Below are 20,382 nucleotides of genomic sequence, written 5' to 3'. Positions count from 1 at the left end.
AACCTCATCATTTTTATAGATATGTTCTGTCTCATGTGTTTTGCAGATTATCGTTGTCTATAATACTTAATTATAATTTAAGTATAATTACAATCAAATTTTAATTATGGTAAGCCAATAATTATTTAATTACTCAATTTAATTATTTTGCCTTGGAGGATAAAGCTTCCTCAGTATCACCACACATTCCTTTCAAGTAAATACTAACACACACACTACTCTCTTTTTCGGCCCATGTCTCAATTCCTAAGCCGTTGTCCCTAAGTGAACTTTTCACATTAAGGACCCTCTTCCACAGAGACTCCACATGCTTTCTCCGAGCAATTCTTCTATCAGAGAAGGCAGACCATGCAACCAATGGAACATCAGGGACAGTCAACAACCACCACTCTACATGGGAAGGCATCCTCTTCTATACAGTCTCCAAATTCCACAATGACAGATTAGTAACACTAATTTTATGACCTAATCAGAATTGTCAAGTTCTCAAAGATGAATTAAAAAATCTGTAATCCAAAGATGAAATACATTTTAGACATTCTAAGTATCAGTAGAACAGTATTATCGTTTCTGTTTTGCTAATCACTTATTAAACAAAAGCAATAAAGTATTAGCTGGGTAGAAATAAAAAACCATGAACATGTTCAGCATTTACTAAATACCGCTCCTAAATTACACGACTTCCTTTCCAATGGATTTGTTTGTATTTCCCAAGTGACATAAAAGTTTAAGAGCTCAGTTTCAGTATGTTAATCAATATTTGGCATGTTTCCAAAGAGCCATGGAAGAGCTCCATATACTGTAAAATGATTATCAAAATGTTATTACAATCAAAGGAGAAAGAGGTTATACAAATTTCCTGCTTAAGTAAATGTGACTCTTCCACTGAATTAAAAATCAGTGCCACCCGGGCGCCTGGGGGGCTCAGTGGGTTAAGGCCTCTCTGCCTTCGGCTCTGGTCGTGATCTCGGGGTCCTGGGATCGAGTCCCGCATCCAGCTCTCTGCTCAGCGGGGAGAGCCTGCTTCCCTCTCTCTCTCTGCCTGCCTCTCTGCCTACTTGTGATCTCTGTCAAATAAATAAATAAATTCTTTAAAAATGTTTGAAAATAAATAAATAAATAAAAATCAGTGCCAGCCTTTGAGATTATGCAACACTCAGAAAAAAGCAAGCCACACATACTTACTTTGTGACAGCTACACTAATGAGCGAAGTTGTTGGAGCTCCTTTCCTTGAGAGGGTTAAAAAAAAGAAAAATGCAACTTAATTTGGTGGAAATCATAAATACCTTTTACTGTCAAGCAGAACCAAAAGTCTGTGTGACAAATTCTGTCCCAATCAGACCACAGAACCTGGTAACTGAAATAAAAATCTGTCCTTCTTCAGCTTTGTGTCTCTGGGACCCACAGGACTATAAAACTTTGAAAAACATAAAATGGCAATTCTGAACCTGCCCGCCGCACTGAACACAGGGACTGTTATATTAACCTTTGTCAATTACGGAAATGGAACTCTATCAACATGAACTTCAGAAGTTCCCCAGAAGGCACGCAGAGCTGAGAAAAACCATACAACTAGTCTTTATGGACTCAAACACCAGAAAGCGTGGGTCTCTTTGGCAAGATGGTGTCAAATCATTAATCTCCCAGCGATGCCTGGCTTTTGTAGACGGTCTGTGAATATAGTCAACTGAACACAACATTACAGTTAAGTAAGTAACTAATGAGACAGATGCCAAGCAGGCTAAGACAACTCTCTTGGCTTTCCTGATCTCACCATGGAAGCTAAAAACAGGAAAGTATTTTGCCACCTGCAAAACAGGCATTTCCCAACTAACTTCTACTATCACATATTTTATAAAGATGTAAAAGTTAACGTATCAATGGGAACACTGGCCAAAAACCGAAGAATCACTTGGGAATTCACTATGAAATTTTTATGGAAAGGGGGGAAAAAAAAGTCAAAATTTCACAAGGAAGGTTGTGACTCTTCCCAAGTTCTTTTTTTCTCCAACTTTTTAACTTAGTTTTGTTCTTAGAGAGTGGTATAAAGGCTCCATCCGGGTCTTTCTTCCCAGTTTCTGAAAGCATAACAGAATCCTCCGGAATTACTCCCAGGGTATGTGTTATGCTAACAGGGAGTTATGTTAACAAGGTGATTTGGGGAGGGGGCAGTGCTAGACAGGGACCGGATGGGGGCTGGTCACTGGTCACCATAAAATCCAAGGCCGTGATCGAACTATCGGCCCTCGGGGACTCCATCTATGGGGGCAGGAGGAGGGCTGAGAGAGTTCAATCACATGTCCAACGATTTAATCAACTGTGACTTTGTAAGGAACCCCCAAGAGAAACTGCAGACACCAAAGATCAGTGTGGCTTCTTGGTAGGTAGGGTGCCCTGCCCCAGCTCAACTGGGAGAAGGCGCAGAAGCTCTGCATCTGGGACCTTTCTACACCTTACCATAGGTGTATCCTTTAAAATCAAATTATAATCATGTGTCTGGCTAGCTTAGTCGGTAGAGGACTAAACTTTTAAAATCATGTAATCATTATTAAATATAGCATTTTCTTGAGCTCCGTGGGTCATTCTAGTGAATTACTGCAACTGAGGATTCACGGGTACCTCCTAATTTATACAAGACTGGCCAGAACTGCATATGTCCTGGGTGACCTGGGACAATTGTGGCTTACATCTAAGCCTTGTGGAGGACTGAGCCCATAAACCAGTAGAGCCTGTAACTAACTCTTACAGTATATCCACTTGGGGTGGAAAGAGCTGGAAGCGAGAGTGGGGACAAGCCATTTGCCAAAAAAAGTAAGGCAAAAAAAATTAATCTTACCAATGGCAAAATATGCAGTAATAAAAAAATCAATCAATTAGCAGGTGTGACTTATATGTCCATTAAAGAGTAGGATATTAGAAAACATTTCAATACATTTAAAATCCTTCAAGCAGTACCTGAAAACGGCTATTTTTATCATCTTACTACCACTTAAGAAGCTGAGGTCTTACCAAAGGCAGACATTCCCACAGATCATTGCGATGGCATTGTTCCAGCCATATACTGCCACAGGGAAGTTGAACGCAGTGATGATCCCAACCAGGCCTACAGGATTCCACTGTTCAATGAGGGCGTGGCCAGGTCCTGAGGACATGGGATGGGGCAGAACACTTAAGCTAGTATCTTAATGCATTTGATGGTACTAAGAGTCTGAACTCATTCATTCTGAGAAAGAAGGTGCACCAGACCCAGGGCAGACTCCAGGTGCCTTACAGTGGCTCACTTTACACAGGTACATTAATTAGCATACAATAAAGCTGTTGTTACTACACTAGGTTATAAAGGGTACTGATCATTGTGCCTCTGATCTTAAAGGAGCTCTGTATGGAGCAGGGCAGCATCAGCACCCTCTGGAAGACAAAGAAAATGCCAAGAGGTGATGAGAGGTGCCCTGGGGGATGTGAATGCCAAGGGCATGACCCCAGAGCTGTGATTCCTGTTCTTTACATTGTCTGTCAAGTCCCTGGCTGACCTCTTCAAAGAGAGAAAAGGTGGCTCATTTATATGAAAAAAAGAACAGCTCTAAGAATTACACGTATGGTAAATGAATGAAGTGCACAAGTCTTTGAGTTCATATAAGAAACATGATAAATACAAAGAAATATACGTATTCTATATACAAATTTTAAATAGGGGCACCTGGGTGGCTCAGTTGTTAGGCGTCTGCCTTTGGCTCAGGTCTTGATCCCGGGGTCCTGGAATCAAGCCCCACATCGGGCTCCCTGCTCTGCGGGAAGCCTGCTTCTCCCTCTCCCACTCCCCTACCTTGTGTTCCCTCTCTCACGGTGTCTCTCTCTGTCAAATAAATAAATAAATAAAATCTTTTAAAAAAAGCAAAAAAAAACAAAAAACAAATTTTAAATATACTGTAACCCACAGTCCCACAAAGGGTGTATTTTTTATTTTTTTAAGATTTTATTTATTCATTTAACAGAGAGAGAGAGATAACTAGACCAGGAACACAAGCAAGGGGAAAGGCAGAGGGAGAAGCAGGCTCCCCACGGAGCAGGGAGCCTGATGCTGGGCTCGGTCCCAGGACCCCGAGATCATGACCTGAGCCGAAGGCAGTCGCTCACCAACTGAGCCACCCAGGTGCCCCAAGCAGCATAATTTAATCAAAGGAAGCCAGAGCAGTGAACTGAAGCAAGAAAGGTCACAAACTGAGTTAAAACCACAGACCAACTAGGAAGATGGGGCTCCCAGCCGTCCATCTTTCTGGCCAAATTCACTGCAGAACATGGAACCCAGCAGTGGCTGTCCTCCCTCCCTGGCCCTCCTTTAGTTGAGCTCAATCGCCCTGGAAATGATGTACTGACTCAGCCTCTTCCTGGCCCCTCCCCTCGTTGTCATCCTCCCCAGGGAGGCTAGTGCAGCCCTGATGCCCTCTGTCCTCTGCTTACAAGCCTGTGGTGTCTGGATGGCTACTGCAGCTGCCCTCAGGCCAAAGTCCGAGCTCCTCACCAGGACAGGTCTTTCCCCTCACATAGTGCCCTCAAGCTACACTGAAGCAAGGCAGCTACCCAAATAAGCCAGGTCTTCTCCCGTTAACTAACAGACTTCTTCCCAAGGTCAGAGCACCCCTGCCCCAGCACTCCACCCCCTCTCCGCCTTGAGGCCTGATCTTGGATTACTGTCTCTCCTAGGGGCATTTCCTGATTGCCTCATAAGGCTGGCTCAGGGTCACCACCCTCCCCTGCACCCCATCACAGTACCCACCATGCACTTTTACAATTATCCCATTACTTGTCTCCCACTTTCCTCCCACTCTACAATGTCAGGTATCTTTAAGCTTTAAACTCTGGGTGACTCAGCTGCTTAAGCCTCTGACTTGATTTCAGCTCAGGTCAAGCCCTCAGCGTCATGAGATGAGCCCTGTGTGGGGATCTGTGCTGGGCAGGGAGTCTGCTTAAGATTCTCTCACTCCCTGTCCCCCTACCCCTGCCTCACTACTATGCACACTCACTCACTCAATCAATCAATTAATCCCTTCAGGACAAGGATAATGCCTGACTGATCAAGTATCACTATCAATTCACCTGGTACCTGGTACACACTCAGTAAGCATTTACTACATTAATGAAATCAAAGTCGCCCAAAAGCCTCTGCATAGACAGACTAATAACCTACTCTTGTAAAAAATGTGCCTACAGGGCGCCTGGGTGGCTCAGTCATTAAGCCTCTGCCTTTGGCTCAGATCATGATCTCAGGGTCCTGGGTTCAAGTCCCACATCGGGCTCCTTGCTCAGTAGGGAGTCTGCTTCTCTCTCTGCCTCTGCCTGCTTGTGCTCTCTCTGACAAATAAATAAATAAAATCTTTAAAAAAAAAATGTGCCTACAACTGAAAAAGATTTTAATTGGTGAGGCAGACATCTCAGTAAGTATGTATCAAAGAAATTCCTTGTTTGCATACATATGCTTCTCCAAACTGACAATTTGCTTTTTTAACTAGAAAAGCCTATTGGAAATTATCAGTAATGGGGCACCTGGGTGGCTTAGTCAGCTGGACATCTGCCTTTGGCTCAGGTCATGATCCCAGGGTCCTAGGATGGAACCCCACATGGGGTTTCCTGCTCACTGGGGAGCCTGCTTCTCCGGAGCCTGCTTCTCCCTCTCGCTCCCTCCCTCCTCCCCACTTATGCTCTCTTTCTCTCTCAAATAAATAAATAAATATTAAAAAAAGGAAAATGATCAGTAACATAAAACATAAAATGCATCTTGGCTAATGGGAATCATTGCTATATACCTAATTAAGGACAGTAAAAAAAACAAAAACAAACAAAAAACTCCCAATTCTTTCCACCAATAGGAAATTTACCAAATACGCCAAGAAAAACAGGAAAATTTGCTCTTTAAAAAAACATATTCCTGGGACACCTGGGTGGCTCAGTCAGTTAAGCATCTGCCTTTGGCTCAGGTCATGATCCCGGGATCCTGGGATTGAGCCCTGCATCGGTCTCCTTGCTCAGCAAGGAGCCTGCTTCTCCCTCTGCCTCTCCCTCTCCCACTCCTACTGCCTGTGCTCTGTCAAATACATAAAATCTTTAAGAAAGAAAAAAAAAAACCCAAAGTGCAGGATTAGGGGAGAGCAATCTCTGTTAAGTGTGACTTTCAAAATATGTTACTAGACTACCAAAATTAGCTTAACATTTGTCATATGATACGGGATTAGGTCATTTCAGATTTTTCCTAGTGATACTACAACGAACACCTTTATATATAAACCTTTGTCATATTTCATATTGATTATTTACTCAAATTAGAGTCTTGAAACTGGTATTAAACTTTGGGCCCTTTGGATTTATTTTCAAATTGTTTTTGTTATGGACTAGTGATTCATGTTGCCAAAAGTCCCCATAAAAGAGTGGCTATCTCACCTACAGACTTCCCAAAACGGAGTTTTGGCTTTAAACATACAAAATTTTAATAAGGATCTTGATCTGATATTTTCACCTATTTTAATTTATGTTAGTACAGAGATTAAAAACATTTTCATATGTTTACATGCTACATGCAATTCTTCTTCTGCAAACTAGTCATAGCCAGGGCATTTTTTTGGAGTATGGTCTAAGAACACAGAACTCTAAGTTTAACTGACTTCATTGCTTACTTTCAGAAGGCAAGATGGGTCCACCAATCATCCGCGATAAGCCAACAGCATAATCACAAATATCCACGTACTCCTGAACTTCTCCCACACCTTCCACTAAGATTTTCCCCATCTCCAGCGACACCTAAAAGCCAAGAAGCATTCTTACAACACAATTCAAGTTTTAAATACTAAATTTATAGGGTGGGAGGGGGCAGGGGGAAGCAAATGGCATTTCCTGTCTATTTCGTCAAAGTATAAACTTCAGAAAGTCTGTTATTATCTTAATTTAAAACTCTTCCCTGTTCATCTTGTTCATCTTTCCTCTAAAGACTCTTTTTTATATGTATGAACTGTTCTCCTTAAGCATCACAATCCTAAAATCTTAAACAAAAACACTCAACAGCCGCAATCCCCAACTCAAAGGAATGTCTATTTACTATGAAAATACTTTACCAAACTTCCTAGTATTTGGATCTTCTCCCGCAAAGCATCCCCAATCTGTCTTACTATTTCTCCTCGCTTCGGAGCAGGAACCTAAGAAGAGAACAGAATCTTAGCATCTGATTCAACGTGTAAACTTGTGTCTGTAACACAGTATTAGACAAACATGCTCTAAGGGAACTAAATACAAACCCATCAGATGACTTTTTGATCACATCCAAACAGTATTATGGCACATCCCTAACACAGATACCAGAGTCCCAGAAAACATCAACCAGATGATAGATTTTTGGAGAGTAAGGGTCTGTGCCAAGAACAGAGATAAATTATAAGACTGAACACAATGATTCCTAAAAAGCTTAAAATACCTTGAATACCAATAAACCTTTGTGATTCCCACTGACATCTTCTTACGGGTCAAAATGACTGCATACCCAAATCCTAGATTCAGCTAATAAAACAGTATTCCATAACCCATTCAAATTATGATCCACTATTTTCTGAGCACCCACTTACTACGTGACAGGCATCATTCCAGGCACTGGGGCAAAAAATAAACAAGGCATTCACAGAACTAATAATCTTACTGAATCTTACTGTAAGTGCAATGGGAAGTCTTTAATGGTTTTTAAGGAAATGATTTGCTCCACTTTTTTTTTTTCTCCAAAGATTTGTTTTTTAATTAAGCAAGCTTTACACCCAAACTGGGGCTTGCACTCAAGACCCCAACACCCCAAGATCAAGAGTTGCATGCTCTACTGACTGAGCCAGCCAGGTGCCCCTGCTTTGCCTTTTATAAGACCACCACGCAGAGGGCACCTGGGTGGCTCAATTAACCATCCAAGTGTCCATGTCCAACTCTGGATTTTGGCTCAGGTCATGGGAATGAGCCCAGCGCCAGGCTCTGCACTCAGCACAGAGTCTACCTGTCCTATTTCCTCTGTTCCTCTCCCCACTCTCTCTCTCTCAAAAAAAATAAATAAATAAATAAACAGACTCTTATAAAAAATCAATGTGGTAGAGGTGGAGCATATATTGGAGAGGAAAGAGAAGTAGGGAGGCCAACTGAGAACATACTCTAATGCCCTACGCCAAAGATTACAGTAACTTAGTTGTAAAACTAAAGCAAGGGACACAAAGCAGATTCAGGATTATTCTGGAAACAGGACAGACAGGACACCCTAATGGAATAGGTATGGGAAATGAGGGAAGTGCAAGAACCATGGATGGAGCCCAGGTCTGTGGCTTGAACAGCTGGGTGGATGGAATTACAATTCCTGAGACAAGACAGAAGTGTCAGGGGTTTATGGAGGCAAAGAGTACAGGCTGGGTCACGTGAAGTTTGCGATGTGCTTCACCTATGGAGACATGACTTCCTCAACTGTGATCACCACTCCTTTCTTCTCTCCCCTCCAGCTCTTCCCAATTAACTCAGCCTCTCCTTCAGAGGCAACTGTAAGGATGGCTTCCCCCAGGCTGGGGTCTGGCCGCACCCCCTCTTAGAGAGGGCTATCACAGCACTGCTCAAAGGCTGACGCCTCCCAGAGCCTGACCCAGAACTCAGGGTTCATCTTCGTGCTCTTTTTCCCAGAGAGATCACCGGGTCAGGAGAGAGCTTTTCTGGAAGGTAATCTGGCATCCTACTAACATTTAAACCATTCCTCCCCTTTGACTAGGTAATTCCATTCCCAGATACCAAGCATACACGTAAGTGTACAGAGGGATAGGTACCACACTTAACCACAATGCCATTTCTAGCGGAGACAAACCAACCACCCTAATGTCCATCAACACATGACTAGTTAATATCAGAACAGCTATAAAATTGGACACTTCACACTCTCTAAATAGGAAGATAGACTTATAAGGAAAAACTTTCAAGAGTTGTAACAGAATAACAGAAAATAGCAAAATAATACACACAATAACTAAACTTTTGCTTATATTTGAAGAAATATACAATAAGATGTTAATGGTTATTTCTGGGGAATAGGATTTTTTTGGTGGGGGGGGAGGAGATGCAATTCTAACAGACTTCCATTCCCCACATTTTCTATGTCTACAGCATTTGCCATTTTTACAATACATGCAACTCTTCTGAAAACAATAAACAAAATTTGCAATGTTACATGAATCAGCACAGATCTACATACTTTCTAGAACATGGGATGGGCTCATTAATGTTTCAAATGAATTTAGCCTACAGGCTTCTAAGTTCAGCGAACTGGTTAGTATCAACCCAGAATGGCTAATACACATTTACATTATATTCTGTGTATATATTACTCGGTCTCTAACCAGTAATTATTGTACACTTTCTACGTGCAAGATATTCTGATCTTCCCCAGGGACACCAGGAAGACGGCTACAATTCAAGGCCACTAGAACCAAAACCCCAATGGGGTGGTGGAAACAACAAACAGGTGATTTCAATCTCATGTGGTGAGTGCTGTTCTGGAGAAGCCAGACTGTACAAGAAGAGAACCTAGCAGTGTTAACTGAATGTTGCTTGGGGTTAGCAAGCGGGGAAGAAGGCAGCTTTCCGAAGAAGTTTAAGGTAGAGATCTAAGACCTTAAGCATGATTGCTGCTTGCCAGGTAAAGAGGTAGAGAAAGTAGAGGGAAATTACGGGCAACAGGAAACAAAGCATATGCAAAGGCCAAAAGTCAAGAGAGGATATGGAGGATTTTCGGAAAATTTAGAAGGTTTAAAGGAACCAGGAGAGAAAATTTGGGGCCACAGTGCAAATAACCTTATAAAGGATGCTCCAAAAAATAGTGGGAAAATCAGCAGAGAGTATTAAATGGTAGGGGGAAATTACAGCACCTTTTAAAATATCATTCCAGGAGCACCTGGTGGGCCCAGTCTGTAGAGTATACAACTCTTGATCATGGGGTCATGAGTTTGAGTTCCACATTGGGCTTAGAGCTTATTTAAACAAACAAACAAAAAATCACTCCAGTTATTGTCTAGAAAATAGATCAGAGATTCACACTGGGAGACCAGTAGGCAAGACAAAGATGGTGACTTGTCTCAATTATAAAAATAGCAATAGAGATAAATGTAATTTAAAATATGCAAGACTTGGTAACTGACAGTAACTAACAGATTCTCAACCCTGGGTATATAGCAGAATCACCACCCATAAAACTTTTGGGCTAGATTCCATGCAAGACCATTCAAATGTGGCCTCTTCATTTTTTTTCCATCCTCACAAATGACAGGCAGAGTAGTATGAACTGAGAAAGCCAGGTTAGGTCTGGGGACAGGGAAATGAGGGCAGAGGAGGCAACAAGACAGCCCCATCTCCCAGGTGAGCTTGATCGGCCCCCACACGACAGGCCATTCAAAACCTCATGCCCTCCTGAGATGGGCAACAAGACCCCTCATCCCCGCACACTGTAATAAAAGAGCTTCCACGTAAGTGGTATTCCTTTATGCCCTTACAGATAGCTCGTTATCAGGTGCCTGTCCTCACTCTGGCTCTTCCTCACCAGAGATGGGAGGGGGAAAGGACACACTGGGGATGCAGAGGGGCCTAACAGTGGCCATTCTGGGCTGAAACCAGTTCATGAGAGCAGCAGAGCCAGTACTCCTGACCAGGTTCTCTGTGCTCAGGTGTAGTTAGAAGAAATCATGTATATAAACGATCCTCCTCTATTTTTTTATTTTTGCCTTCAAGGAAACCATTCCCGGGGCGCCTGGGTGGCTCAGTGGGTTAAAGCCTCTGCCTTCGGCTCAGGTCATGATCTCGGAGTTCTGGGATAGAGCCCCACATCGGGCTCTCTGCTCAGCAGAGAGCCTGCTTCCCCCTCCCTCTCTCTCTCTGTCTGCCTCTCTGTCTACTTGTGATCTCTGTCTGTCAAATGAATAAATAAAATATTTTAAAAAAAAAAAAGGAAACCATTCCCACTGAAAAACTGCAGGCCTAACACCAATGAACTCACTGAAACACACAAGGCCAGCCGAAACCATCACAGCGAAGCAGAAGCAAGCCCCAACGCCAGAAAGGAGCCTGGAGGGTTAAGTGCATAGACCAGGACGGAATGAGCTTTGCTCTGTTCTTGTCTGAGGCACCAGCAGCCTCTAAGTTAACTGCCCCATTGGCAGGAGCCCCAGAGGCAGTTAGGAAAGGCTATGCCACTTCCCTCAACTTTGAACTCAATTGCTTAGCTCAAATTCTAACAAGTGGGATCCCCTACTGACTCCACCATCACCCTGCACAAGCCATTTGCACTCAGCAACCTCATTCTACTAGGAGATCTAAAGAGTCCAGGAAGTAGGAGAAAGCATGGTAGGTGTCCAGAGGTGGGCACTGTTCAGGCAGAGCAGACTGCCAAATGCACGCCTCAACAGGAAAAGAGCGTAACAAAAAAGTACAGCATCCTATTAAGGAAAGGCAACACAGTGTCAGCTGCCAGCTCTAGGGCAGAGCCAAGACTAACTTAAAAGCCACTTCGGGAAAGGCAAGATCGTGAATCACACATGCCTGGGTAAATACACACACATGTAAGAGATGTTTCTGGTCATAGGTTTCCCTGGCATTCCAAACAGTGTATGCAAACAGCGAATTCGAACGCAAATTATGGACTTTAGTTAATAATAATTGATCAACATTGGTTCTCCCACTGTAACAAATGCATGGCACTAATATAAGATGGTGGTAAGAGGGAAACATGCCAAGTACGCTAAGGAGGTAGAGGGCCCCCCCCACCCCCTTTTACCGCTCATCGCTCCGGTGACAGGGCTCAGACTGAGCCAGGACGTGCCACTTTGGCACGAGGATTATTTTGAGCTGAAGCCAACCAAGGCCCACCAGACTCGGGAAAAGCCTTTTTCTTCCCCCTTAAGTTTCTGAAAGAACTTACAAAGGGGATCTCTGCCAAGGAGCAAGTTATTACCAGAGATCACTTTGATAAGGAGATACCTAGCTGCATGGCAGGGAAAACATTTGTGTACCAAACATTTACTCCTCTTACCTTCCTGTGAATTGCCTTCCCCCACAAGGAGCCCCAGAGCTCTGGATTCACAGAAGCCTAGGTGTCTGACTGCCCCTGGGTCTTGGATCCTTCCTCACTGCCACCCTTCCCCACTCTACACTAGAAATTAAAATGTTTTTCTCCTGTGATCTGTTTTATGCCAATTATTGGACCAGACACAGTACACAGAAGTGAAAAGCAAGATTCTTCTTTCTTGGGCGCCTGGGTGGCTCAGTGGGTTAAGCCTCTGCCTTTGGCTCAGGTCATGATCTCAGGGTCCTGGGATTGAGCCCCTCATCGGGCTCTCTGCACAGCAGGAAGCCTGCTCCCTGGGCCCCCCCCCAACCCCCCCTCCACCTGTTTCTCTGCCTACTTGTGATGGCTCTCTGTCAAATAAATAAATAAAAATCTTTAAAAAAATTCTTTCTTCTCATACTATAAACCTAAAATTGCTCCCCCCCACACACGCACACAAAAAAGTCTGATTAATTTTTCTGTAAATAGCTTATCTATAGGAAACCAATGTTTTTTTTAAATTACGCAGTAAACTTAGGCTGGTATGCAGTGCCACCGTAAGTCAAAAATTTTACGGGATGCCTGGGTGGCTCAGTTGGTTAAGCAGCTGCCTTTGGCTCAGGTCATGATCCCAGTGTCCTGGGATCGAGTCCCGCATCGGGCTCCTTGCTTGGCAGGGAACCTGCTTCTCCCTCTGCCTCTGCCTGCCTCTCTGTCTGCCTGTGCTCGCTGGCTCTCTCTCCCTCTGTCCCTGACAAATAAATAAATAAAATCTTAAAAAAAAAAAAATTTTACACACGCCTTGTATAATAATTACAACTATGAAACACATAAAGATGAAGGAAATGCACAAAATCTAACTCTAATAACTATTCTGTATAGAAGAGGACGAGGTAAGAGGATTCAATGTCATTATCTTAGTGCCTCATCCAATTTTTAGTAAAGATGTATTACTTTTTTTTAAGATTGTATTTATTATTTGATACAGAGTGCATGAGGGTGTGTGGGGCGGGAAACAGAGGGAGAAGAAAACTCCCCAAAGAGCAGGGAGACACCACCCCCCCCCGCCCTCCCCCATCATGACCTGAGGTGAAGGTAGCCACTTTACAGACTGAGCCACCCAGGTACCTCAAATATGTATTACTTTTACATCAAAAAGAAAACAAAATTATTTTGCAAACAATTAATGACACTGCTCCAGATACCTTTCTCTATGCAGGGTGAACTTAGCACACCTTTTACTTTCGGAAGTGGCCTTTGACTGCTCAAGGACATTTTTCATCAAGCGTAATGGAACCCCACGCCAAGTTACAGCCAGATTTGGTTCAAGTACAGGAAATACGTTCTTCCTGCTTTGCACTGAGGCGACCTCCTGCCTGACAACTTAAGGGGCATCCAACTCAGGGCTCTCTGGGAAAACCTGCCCCTTCCCCAAGTCACCCTAGCAACATGGGATTCAGAGAAAACAGTGGCTCAGCGATCCCAAACCCAGCAGCACGTGGTGTTTGTGGCTCAGGCAAACATCTGCGAAGGTAGGGTCTGTGCAACAAGCAATTCCAATGATTAACTCATTTAACCCTCACCACAACCCCAGGAGGCAGGCGGACCCAGTTTCCTCTATTTACAAGACAAAGCGCACAGAAAGTCATTTACCCGGTAGAGCTGGCTTAAACCTTCCAGGACGTTCCTTTAGCCTCAGGCCTAGAATCTTCGGAGGGACAGCAAATGGGATATTCAGAGTGGGGGAGAGGAGGGAGAAAGTCTACCTTAACATATAAAAATTCCTTTGGAAACTTCCTTTAATCTCTAAACCCTCCAAGACACGTGTTGGCAACCATCCCCCAAACGTATATGGCCCACCGATATACACCTGAAGGGTCTCATGACTAAGGTTTTATTAGATGGTAATAGGTAACTTTGTGCTAAGAATAGTTAGCCCCCTCAAGGTCCTGGAAACCTTGCTTCCAAAATTCCTTAGAGACTTACGGTCTCCCTAATCCCCTCCCAACTTGAAAGTCCTCATGACCCCAGTGCAGCTTTCTGCCCACCAGTCCCATCCCCAGGCTTTAACAAAACAACCTTTTTGCACCAAAGACGTCTCAAGAATTCTTTCTTGGTTGTCAGCTTCAAATCCTAACGTTCTTTCCTACATCACAGATAGATGGAGGAGGAACCACCGGCTTGACCAGACTGCAGGAACTCAAGGCCCTGCCCTGTGAACTGGGACTATCAACCAACTGCAGAGATGCTCCCTCCCACACCCCAGCCCCCACCCCTGCATGAAGCTGGCTGGAAGGAGTGGGGAGAAGCAGGAAAAAGGGTGTTTGTAACATAGACGGTCCTTTCTTTTTGTCCAGTGAGAAACTTGAGAAACTTCAATTGGAAACAGTGTTCACAGCTGAGGTATATGCTACTTCAGTACAGACTTTAAATCCACTTAAAATCACCATTTACTGAAGCCAGATATAGAAAAGGCACTATCCTGGGACTACAGCAGAGGGAGATTATCACAGCCCCAGAGCAACTCCCACTGCAGGGAGCACCCACTGCCTGGAAGATTTTTCTCTTACCTCCCTGCAATCACCAGAGGTCATCGTGCTATGACCTTCACACTCACCTCTGCCCAGACTCTCCACGCTTCCCTTGCTTTCTTCACCGTTTCTTCATAGTCGGCCACGCTAGCCTAAATTACCAATTAGGGGGAGACAAAGAGAAAAACAAAGGGAAGTGATGATTCCCCTTCTGAGAACACCCAAGATTTCTGGAGAAAAACTGGAGTATCTCTAGGTGACCCTCAGATCTGTAGCTTAAAATGAATTTCACAGCCTGTGCTTCCCAACACTTGTGATAACCCAGTAAGACAGCTTAGAATCTAGCTATACTTTTTAAAACATTGCTTCTAGAGGCAAGGTCCATTAGCCTCATCTGGGGACAACACCTGAGATGTCAGAAATTCAGAACCATGGGCTCCAACATAGACTTCACAAGAACAGGTGATTCAGAAATGTGGTGATTCAGAAACCTGGCCTTAAATGGAACCCCCCCACAACTTCTCTGTTTCACCTTTCCTAGGACACCCCAACCCAAAGAGTGGGCAGTCTCTCCCAGACATTTTTCAACGTCCTATGAAAAAGAAACACTTTATTCTTGGACTGTGAGACTCCACACTGCTCTTCGTCACTGGCACAAACACCATAGGCAGTTCATATTAATAAAAGCAAAACCAAAAAACTTACCTGTCGGACTCTTGCTATCGGTTCATTGTTAGCAGGACAATAGGTGGTGATAACCTTAAAACAAAACAAACAAAAAAATGAATGCTATCTATAGAAAATGTAATCCCTTCCAAAATGGGGGAACAGACCAAATGGGGGTTGTAAGGGAAAGAAGAAACTGAACTTAGATACCATATCCAAACTTGGAAGTTTTACATTAACTTTTACTACAAATAGGTCACTTAACAGAGCTCTTTTTCATTTTTGACCTAAACATGCAGAATCATTTTGCAAAACCCAGCCTTGCCATCTAAACACTCAGTGTAAAAGTTAACAGTCTAACGTAACCCGTTACTTCACCTCTTTTTCCACAAATAACAGACCAATCTGACGAGATTTACTTACTCTTCTCTTACTCTGCCCTAGTCAGAAGGTCAAAAAACCAACAGTGGACAAATATGGGAAAAGCCTATCTCCACACAAACGGCTGAGATTAGTTAAGAAAAAAAAAAAAAAATCAAGGCATATCGAAAAGATTTTCAGGAGAGTAATTTATCCAGGAACCTAGTAACATGCCACAGGAAAAACAGGATCAAAGTGAAAACAGAAAAGGATTCAGAGGATAATTAAAAGCACCTGAATCTCCTACAGTCACAGGTAACCATGAGAACTGTTCCCTCTAACAAAGCAAGTTCATTATATCACACTCCACAAACTTTGTGGCATGTTATGTAACATTTCCTTTTTGGGTTTTTTGGTAACATCTTATAAAAGCTTTCTTTCGTACGCAGCTTTCAAAAAAATCTGAGCGGTAATAACCTTACCTTTCCATGGTATTCTGTAAAACAACTTAATTGAGCTTTCACTGAGTGCCAGTTTTGGTGCCTGGCTCTGGAAATAAAGAAATGCTTAAAATCCTGTCCTCCAGGAAACTCAGCGCCCAGCAATTTTAACAGGATTTCAGCAAATCCGGGCTTGCAAACTCCAACAAAGGATTTCAGAAAAGACAGTATAAAACTAAGGCAGAACACAGGCAGACCCGTGGAGCCAGAGTCAAGCACAAAACTGAGATAATTTCCCAATGCTAAGCGTGTGGCCTGTCTCTACACATCGAGAACGCTGCCATAAGGTTGTAAGCATGCGTGGAAGTTCAAGCTCTACCAGCTCCAAAATGACGCTGATTTCTCCAAAGCACACAAAGACCTAATAATCTAAACGCATTTTTAAGGCACCCTACACAAGCACACGTTTACTCTGTCGCTTCCAAACTTGCCCCCCAGTACAACCGTCCACAGCGGCAGCGGGGGGGGGAGTGGAAAAGGGCGGCGGGGGATCCGATTGGGCAGGGACCGCACTGAGGCCGCACAGATTTCCCGCACACCCGCATACCTCTCCCCGGCCTCCCCAGCTTCCATTGTATACGCCCTCGTTTTCCTCGCGGAGCCCAAGCTCCTTCAGCCAAGCGTACTGGGCCTGATTGATGAGCAAAGTAGACATGAAGGCGGCAGGCCTATTCCAAGGACCAGAGAGCCTGCTTCCCCGTGCAACGTGCACGCACAGCTGGCGAGGAACCTGCCACATACTGAGCCCCGGACGCGCGGCGCGCCCGCGCCCCGCGGGAGCGGCTGAAATAGCGCCCCGCCCCCTGCTCGGGAGAGCCCATTGGGCAGGCCGGGCCCCGCCTTCCGGAGCACGCTCCCGCCGCCGCCGCCACCGCACGGGCGGAGGCCAGTCTGGGTCTTCCGGAGGCGCGCGGAGCTCGCCCTCGCCTGGCACAGTGGGGTGCCGCTAGGAGGAAGTGGGCGAGCTGCTGCCATCTGGTGCAAGACGCGGCGAATTGCGGCTGCAGCCAGAAATGCTTTTCAGCAAAACATTGGTTCTACAGTACCCTAGCTTAGAGCGGGGCTTCTTGGGCTTTCTCGTGCATGGAATCACCTGGCCATCAAGTTAAGTGCACATTCTGATTCGGCGACTATGGCCTAGGGTCTGAGAAGCGCCGGTTCTAACCAGCCCCCAGGTGATGGTGACACGGCTGCTACCTGGAGTAGCTAAAGAAGGTTTCTTGGTGGAGGGAGAGAGATGATGGTGTTCACTGCTTTGTTGAATTACAAATTCGAGTTTTCTAATTAATGAAAAATGTGAAATGATGATACTGCCTTCTCAATATCCTGCCAGGGATATTGCTTTTGAAGAATAAAGACAGTTTTGATAATTCCCTTCATTCTCCATTATTTCAATTTTCCTGCAATAGCCTTTCCACTCACTCCCCACCCACCCACCAAGCTTAAGCATGCCATCTCCCATCTTAATCCACAGTAACTAGGCCTACCCTATAAAAGGGAAATACATCTCTTATCAGCATGATTTGGATGTGGGTTAAAAATATATATGCACTCTTGGAGCGCCTGGGTAGCCCAGTCTGTGGAGCATCCGACTCTTGATTTCGCCTCACGTTCTGAGCCCAAGATGGAGCCCCATGTGGGGCTCCCCGCTGGTGGGGGGGGTGTCTGCTTGGGATTCTCTCTCTCTGCCCCTCCCCCTTCATGAGTTCTCTCTCTCTCTCTCTCTCTCTCAAATAAATAAATGTTTGTTTTTTTAAATACACACACACACACACACTCTCTCTCTCTCTCTCTCTCTCTCTCTCTCTGGGGCTCCACTGAACCTTGGACTCTTGGTTTTGGGATCTGGGTTGTGGGATGGAGCCCCATGTTTGGCTCTGTACTGAGCATGGAGTTGGCCTGGGACTCTCTCTCCCTCTCCCTCTACCCCTCCTCCCCCCTCAAATAAGTAAATCTTAAAATACATATATACATACCCATACGCACACCCCACTCTGGAATCAATTGAGTTAGGCCTCTCAGCAATTCCCAACAAACCTTTTGAAAATATTCCTCCTAACTGCTGCTGGATTTCTAAATTGCAGCCAGACACACTAAGTCACTTTGTTTCCATGCAAAGCCTGTTTTCTTCCCACTGTGCTTTTGTCCTTTACTATTCTCTCTACCTGTGAAACTTCCATCTCTGTATTCAAACTTGAGCTTTATCTATTCCATCCTTATGGCTCAAATAATTTCAACAAATAATCTGGCATTTCAAACATCTACAAGAAAGTATAGTAAGCACTGGATATACAGGAATGATGCCTCTGTTTGTAAACATTACATTTTCTGTTCATCCTTGTATGGCTCCACGATTCCCAGCATTCTACCAGGCTCACGTGCACTTACATGAATGAATGAACAAATGAAACTATGAATACACCTGAGGAGCAGTAGGCACAGACATCTTGTCCAGCACTGGTAATCCACCAACAGCCCAGCTACTATCTTCATCTACCCTAGGACTGAAGCCCTAATTTCCTTCATTCTAAATCTCAGATTCTTTTTTTTCCCCCTCAGACATTTAACTGAGAATTTAATTCTTCTCACTTTCTGGTGGCTAGCAAGGTTCCTTATACATATATCCTAATACCACAGTCTTCCTTCTCTTCTCCCCCATTTAATTCAGAAGATACTTAAAGATGCACTAAATTTTAGGAGTGACACATAATGCCCTTAAGGAATATAATATTCTCTTCACTATGTCAAGCAGAGAAGTTCAGGACTGTCTCTCTAAACCAGTTGTAGCAAAAATAGACACCAGCAATTGCCCACATTGAAAATGGAGATTACATCTCTCACTTCTACCTCCAGTTTTCAAAACTACTTATCCCTGCCCAACAGGAGATCAGGAAAAAATTTTAAGCAATGAATTCTGATGGGGCAGAGCAGGAGAGCACATTTCATATATGAAAGAGAATTAAGTGAATCATATATAAAAGCATATAAAAACTGCAAAGCCTTACAGAAATGTCAATGTACTGACTGAACTCCGAGCACCTTGAAAGTATTGTGCATCAGAAGTGGCAGAGTCTGCAAATAGCCAATCCTGCTTTCCAAATAACTTATCAAAGGCATCACAGCATGGTGATCAAAGCAAGGACTCTGGAGTCACAGCATTGTAACAAATGAACAGTGCTTATGATGTGATGTCCTCAGTGAATGCTAGAAGTCTTCATTCTTCAAAGATAGCTACCAGGAGGCAGAGGCATGTGACCTGAACAGGCATGCTTGCCCCAAGGCTGCAATACATTAGAGAAATCACTACCACCCAGGATACAATTTCATTTTTGCAAACGCAAAACATGATTTATCAGAGCATAGGTAAGTGACACTATTGCTCTGGGCAAACTCATTAATCAAGCTCACAAAGAAATGATGCTACAACTACAATGCTGGAATATTATTTTATAGGGAAAATTATCTTCAGAAAGGACCAACAACTCACATCCTATAATCACTGCATTCTCTCCCAGGACACAAACTACCCATCTAATTGTTTAATGAGTCCAGAATCAGAAGAGTTATTCATTAATAATATATGGTTCCAGCTTTTTTTTTTAAAGGGCTTTATTTATTTGTGAGAGAGAGAGAGAGAGAAGGAACAGAGGGAGAGTAAGAGTCCCAAGCTGACTTCACGCTGAGCACAGAACCCATCACAGGGCTCGATACCAGGACTGTGATATCATGATGTGAGCTGCAACTAAGAGGTGGTCGCTCAACTGACTGAGCCACCCAAGAGCCCCCAATTCCAACTTTTAATAGCATCAGCTAAGATAGTCTCCTCACTGTCTGAATTAAATGATAGATTCAGTGCAATCCCAATCAAATACCAGAATTAGCTAGGGGATCTCAAGTTTAAATGGAAATGCAAAGGATCTAGAATAGCCAAAACAATTTTGGGAAAAATGAACCAATTTACATTACCTAATTTTTAACAATTATTACACAATTGTACCATTATTATAAACCTAAGTAATCAAGACAGTGTCACATTGGTGTAAAGACAGACATAAAGAGTAATGGAACAGAACAGAGAACCCAGAAATAGATTCTCACATACATAGTTAATTTTCAATAACGATGACAAGGAAATTCAATGGGGAAAGTATAGCCTTTTCAACAAAAGGTACTATATTAATTGGATATTTACATGCCAAAAACAAATGAATCTTGATGTTGTTCATTATATATACACATCAC

The 20,382-nt window shown here is 43.7% G+C and overlaps 1 protein-coding gene across 2 annotated transcripts in view; it reads right to left on the bottom strand.

Annotated features, from left to right (window-relative positions):
• Positions 1-16,919, bottom strand: part of LOC111148305 (aldehyde dehydrogenase 7 family member A1) — a 48,112-nt gene extending 31,193 nt beyond the window's left edge. For both annotated transcript variants that reach the window (XM_022504796.1, XM_022504795.1), the window contains exons 1-7: positions 16,688-16,919; positions 15,320-15,373; positions 14,701-14,766; positions 7,102-7,182; positions 6,667-6,790; positions 3,011-3,143; positions 1,186-1,230 (exon numbers count right to left, since the gene is read on the bottom strand). In XM_022504796.1, the coding sequence (XP_022360504.1) occupies positions 1,186-1,230; positions 3,011-3,143; positions 6,667-6,790; positions 7,102-7,182; positions 14,701-14,766; positions 15,320-15,373; positions 16,688-16,879 (695 nt within the window). In that variant the 5' untranslated portion in view covers positions 16,880-16,919. The remainder of the gene's footprint in view (positions 1-1,185; positions 1,231-3,010; positions 3,144-6,666; positions 6,791-7,101; positions 7,183-14,700; positions 14,767-15,319; positions 15,374-16,687) is intronic.
• Between the last annotated feature and the right edge of the window lie 3,463 nt (positions 16,920-20,382).

The sequence above is a fragment of the Enhydra lutris genome, unplaced genomic scaffold (genome assembly GCF_002288905.1).
Source record: "Enhydra lutris kenyoni isolate GAN:26980312 unplaced genomic scaffold, ASM228890v2 scaffoldscaffold19, whole genome shotgun sequence".
In the NCBI taxonomy this organism is placed as follows: domain Eukaryota; kingdom Metazoa; phylum Chordata; class Mammalia; order Carnivora; family Mustelidae; genus Enhydra; species Enhydra lutris.
The sequence above is the reverse complement of the archived record's forward strand: the minus strand, read 5'-3'. Positions and strand labels throughout refer to the sequence as shown.